Source organism: Oratosquilla oratoria, chromosome 18 (genome assembly GCF_046742065.1).
Source record: "Oratosquilla oratoria isolate Oo_2021 chromosome 18, ASM4674206v1, whole genome shotgun sequence".
NCBI lineage: Eukaryota > Metazoa > Arthropoda > Malacostraca > Stomatopoda > Squillidae > Oratosquilla > Oratosquilla oratoria.
Genome location: NC_134794.1, coordinates 32,667,021 through 32,672,020, shown reverse-complemented (window position 1 = coordinate 32,672,020; position 5,000 = coordinate 32,667,021). Strand labels below are relative to the sequence as shown.

The 5,000-nt window shown below is 43.8% G+C and overlaps 1 protein-coding gene across 1 annotated transcript in view; it reads left to right on the top strand.

Annotated features, from left to right (window-relative positions):
* The first annotated feature begins 2,679 nt into the window (after positions 1-2,679).
* The window catches only part of LOC143035151 (transient-receptor-potential-like protein), a 271,230-nt gene continuing 268,909 nt past the window's right edge, over positions 2,680-5,000 (top strand). The window contains exon 1 of the mRNA XM_076201780.1: positions 2,680-4,112. Coding sequence (XP_076057895.1) covers positions 3,615-4,112 — 498 coding nt within the window. The 5' untranslated portion in view covers positions 2,680-3,614. The remainder of the gene's footprint in view (positions 4,113-5,000) is intronic.

Here is a 5,000-nt window from a genome sequence, read left to right as displayed (position 1 = left end):
GTCTGTTTACTAATCTATCCCTGTCAGTCTGTCTGTCTCTCTCTCTCTCTCTCTCTCTCTCTCTCTCTCTCTCTCTCTCTCTCTCTCTCTCTCTCTCTCTCTCTCTCTCTCTCTCTCTCTCTCTCTTCTCAACCAAGCGTGTTATCAAGATTACACCTCGGCTGAGTCTGGGCGTCCACGAAGCTATATCTTGTCCTTCCCTTCCACTTCCAAGTAATACAGTGTCTGTTATCTTCTAGAGGTCGTAGAAGTACGACTAGTATGGGTCTCTTACGACCTCGCACTACACTTGTTTGTATCATAATAGATCTCCCCTCCCATCAGGTGTGTCTGGTGTAATAGCTTTCTCCTGCAGGGTAGGAACCTTGCATACCTCACGTTACTCTCTCTCTCTCTCTCTCTCTCTCTCTCTCTCTCTCTCTCTCTCTCTCTCTCTCTCTCTCTCTCTCTCTCTCTCTCTCTCTCTCTCTCTCTCTCTCTCTCTCTCTCTCTCTCTCCCTCTCTCTCTCTCTCCTCTCTCTCTCTCTCTCTCTCTCTCTCTCTCTCTCTCTCTCTCTCTCTCTCTCTCTCTCTCTCTCTCTCTCTCTCTCTCTCTCTCTCTCTCTCTCTCTCTCTCTCTCTCTCTCTCTCTCTCTCTCTCTCTCTCTCTCTCTCTCTCTTTCTCTCCTTCTCCCACTCTCTCTCCCTCTTTGTCATAACGCCCTTACTTATGCAATGCTGTTTCCTAAACTCCTAAAGCTGTTTTCAATACTGAATAGAATCGTTTGGACATCCACTAAGTTTCTAGGGTTCAGGTCTGGTGGTTCCTGTGAAGGTCTTCCGGGTCCTGCGGGACCAGACCCACTGTGACCTGGCATCAGCAGTCGGTTGTGACCTGAGGAGAAACCACAAGCAAAGGTCAATAGGTCAAGGCCAAACCGCTTGCATCCTTCCAGATCCTGCCGTGCCCAACACCACTCTCGCTCGAATCCATAATGAAGGAGGAGAAGGAGAAGAGGAAGGATCTGAGATCGAGGAGGTGGTGGAAGGAGGGCAGGAAGGTGGAGGAGGAGTGTGAGCGATGGAGGTGGGCGGAGGAGGGTTTTTGAGAGGGGTGAAAGAGTAGAAAAGCAAACAGGAAAGATAACAACAAATGCTGACGTGATCCAAAGGAAAGAGGAGTGGGGCGTAAAAGAGTGAGAAAGATGAGTGAAAAAGAGTGAGAAAGTGCGTGTGTATGAGAGAGAGAGATTAAGATAGATAGATAGATAGATAGATAGAAATAGAGAGAGAGAGAGAGAGAGAGAGAGAGAGAGAGAGAGAGAGAGAGAGAGAGAGAGAGAGAGAGAGAGAGAGAGAGAGAGAGAGAGAGAGAGAGAGAGAGAGAGAGACGAAGAGCGAGCTAAGCCAGTACAGGGTAAAACGGAGCGCTGAGGAGGGGCAGAATGGAAAGGAAGTGGAGAGGAAGAAAGTGAGTGAGTGAGGGAGGGAGAGTGGAGACTGGGTGCCTGCAGGCTAAAAGAAGAGTAGAGAGAAAAAGAAAACAGAGAAATCGAAGAGATCCAAACTAAAGGAAAGAAGAAAAACGGGCGATTGTAGAAGAGAACGGGAAGGAGGAGAGCAAGGGGAGGACTGAGCTGTTTGATCGACACATCAGAAAAACAGCAAGAACGAAGAAGGAAACGACACGACAAGAGAAAGTAAAAAAGACTGGGTAGGAGGCCGAGAGGGAGAAAGCGATGGAGGAAATAGATGAAGATAAAGGGATGGCAGGTATCAGCAAAAGAAATATACAAAAGGGAATAAAGGAAGACGTGGGAAGAATGGATGAAGACATTATGGTTCTGGGAATAATGAAGAACAAACATGAGAACAGAGGGAACAAGAACAGGGCGTGGGTTAAAAAAAGGGAGACGGCCTTGGGTAAGATGTGGATGGGGAAATCGAATAGGGGGAAAAGTAAGGTCGATGCACAAAGAAAATACACAAAAAGATAAGTAGATAAGACAAAAGAGAAAAGAAATTAAATATAAAAAAGAAAGAATATTAAAATGAAAGAAAATAAAAATTAAAGGGACAAGAAAATAAAACAGAGAAAAGAAAAAAGAGAATATATATACAAATATATATATATATATATATATATATATATAGGTATATCTATGTATATATATATATAAATATGAATATATATATAAATATATATATATATATATATATATATGTGTGTGTGTGTGTGTGTGTGTGTGTGTGTGTGTGTGTGTGTGTGTGTGTGTGTGTGTGTGTGTGTGTGTGTGTGTGTGTGTGTGTGTGTGTGTGTGTGTGTGTGTGTGTGTGTGTGTGTGTGTGTATATATGTATATATGCGAAAGAGACTAAAAAGAAAGAAAGTAATTATTAAAGAAAAGGAAAAGGAAAAGAAAATAAATGATCGAAAAAAGAAAAGAAAAAAATTATCATAACCTACTTGCACGGAAGAAACTCAGAGAGAAAAGCGAAAAAATAAGGTCATGAGGAGGAAGAATAAGAAAGAAGCAGATGGACAGACAGACGAGCGAAGCCGGACGACTTTGGCCTTAATTTGCTCGAAGTCAGATTACGAAGAAATCCCAGCGTAGGCCAATCTTCGCCGGATGTCACAATTTCATTTTCGAGTGCTCGCCTCACGCAAATAATGATCTGTGTCTTCATTTTCAGAATAGTTACCACTGTTTATCAGACTATGACAACGATGTCATGAATACTTCGCCTTCTAAGTTGTCTTGTGTGACTTGAGACTTGAGCCACGAAGCTTAGAATGTTCTTAAACCTAGAACAGAAAACTAGAAAAAATTTGAAACGGTGATACTTGAAATAGAAACGAATGACTCAATCTAGGTGTTCAATATGAGTGATCCACTAAACAAACGACTATTTTCTAGATACTTTCTAGAATCAACTGTTCAACGCTGTGGTCCTGGATAATCATACCATTTCTAGAGATGCGAGTGAAAGTGACATGAATCTAAATATATACATATCTATTTTTATATTTGGGATAGGTGAAGAGTAGTTTTTTTTTTCTAATCATGATAATTTTAATTATTAATCATACCTGACTCTGGAAGGGATAATCAAGTGTTTCGGAAGAGATACATCGTCGTATTTTTTCTTTTTTTTTCGTCATTCTCTTTGACAAAGGTGATCTGTGTGAGTCATTCTTCACCGTTCGTGGTTTGTGATATTGGAAAAGTATCGAGTCAGCACATGACAAGGGCCTCCTCCCCCCTATGGATTGCTGCTTGAAGGAGATAAACTCTTCGGTTGAAGGGTGAGGTGGCCAGGAGAAGTCCCGTCGTAGTCAGGTCCAGTCACAGGTGCACCAAGACCCGAAGAGGTGTGGTGGAGGTGGCCGGTGGTGGTAGAGGTGGAGGTGGTGGAGGGTGTTGCGTTGGAGGGCGTCCGTGGTGGTTCTCCTGGCGGTAATGGAACACGTGGTGGAAGAGGCACCTGAAGAGAAAAGTTCCAAGGACGCAGACCACTCCGTCAGGTAACTTCCTCCTCCGGCAGGAGTAAAAAAATAAATAAATAAATAAAAGGAGTGGTGGACGGGTACTGGCGTGTCCAGTACTCGACCCTCGAAGAGTAGTAGGAACCATGCCGGCCATCCGGGGCGTCGAGGCGGACGTGGAGGAGATTAAGCTGAAGGAGTCTTTCGCGGCGACCGCCAACGCCAAAACCAACTCTCTGGCTCGCGTCATCAAGAAGAAAATGTCCCTGACAAGGCTCACCTCGAGGGCCTCGCTGGTGGGTGACAGGGAGAAGGAAGAGAAGGACAAGGAGAGGGAGAAAGAGGCACATGCGCCCAGGGAGAAGTACCCGACATTCACCATTGAGACGTGGGGTGAAGGGGAGCACAACAACGCCTTCAGTGGTGAGTGCTTGTACAGAGACGAGACAAAGTGTGGTGGTGGTGGTGAGAGTGATCGTAGTGACGTGGAGGGCGACCTCGAGCTTGGCGAGGAAGAGTGCGAGAGTGAAGGAGCAGCTCTCATGGAGAACGAGGACAAGAAGAGTCAGCTGAGCGTGGACAGGTCCATGGTCAGGTGCGGCCGAGCCAAATTCTTCAAGAGACTCTCCGTTTGCGACCTCAAGGTAAGACGACCAAAAAGTTTTTGTTATTTCCTCTTCTTCTTCTTCCGTACCTTGTGCCTTTATTTTCTTTTGCTTCTGTGCTTGAGAATCCTGTGTTCAAGCCGCGTCCCTTGTTACACCTCAATACATTTCGTTCATTTACATACGAGCCTTTTTTTTGGGGGGGGGGGGAGGTGACGCTTTTGCTCCAAGTACTGGCTCAAACGGAAAGCTTCCAGACACGTCGGGTGATAAAGAAATTGATTTCATCTTCGCATCATATCTACACGGGGATAGTTTCGTGGCCGCTAGTGCTAGTTGCAAGTTAATTTACCCAGCAAGCAAATGCTCACATTAGGATAGTTTGGAGGCAAGTTTATTACATTTCCGTTGGTACTGGGCAAGTCGAGGGGCAGTTTACAAGTCGCTTTTAGTACTAGCGGCTACTAAAATAGCTCTATGTTAACAACGGTTATTGTTTCGACAGTTTTGGAATTCACAACAGTACCAACTTCCTGGTTGATTATTGTTATTATCGGTCACCAGCTGATTACCTCGACTATTTACCGACAACTTCCTCCAAAGATCGTTACGAGATTGCCCAGACAATTTACTCAGTACACTTATGGGTACTAACATAATTCAAGTTGATTTATCTAAACACTATAATTGCATAAAAGAAACATATATGTATGATAGTTTTATTATCTCTGGTCATCACATACTAATTATATGTGTAACAAAAGCCACTTGTCAATTAATTCCAAAATTGTAATTTCTTAAAGAAATATATACATGTAGAATAGTTTTGAGGTTTCTCATCGATTCACAGAAATTTTAGTTGCTTATGACGGATCGCTAGTGATCGACGACGGCAGTGCTCCGGTGAAGTGTGATGTGATGAGTAAA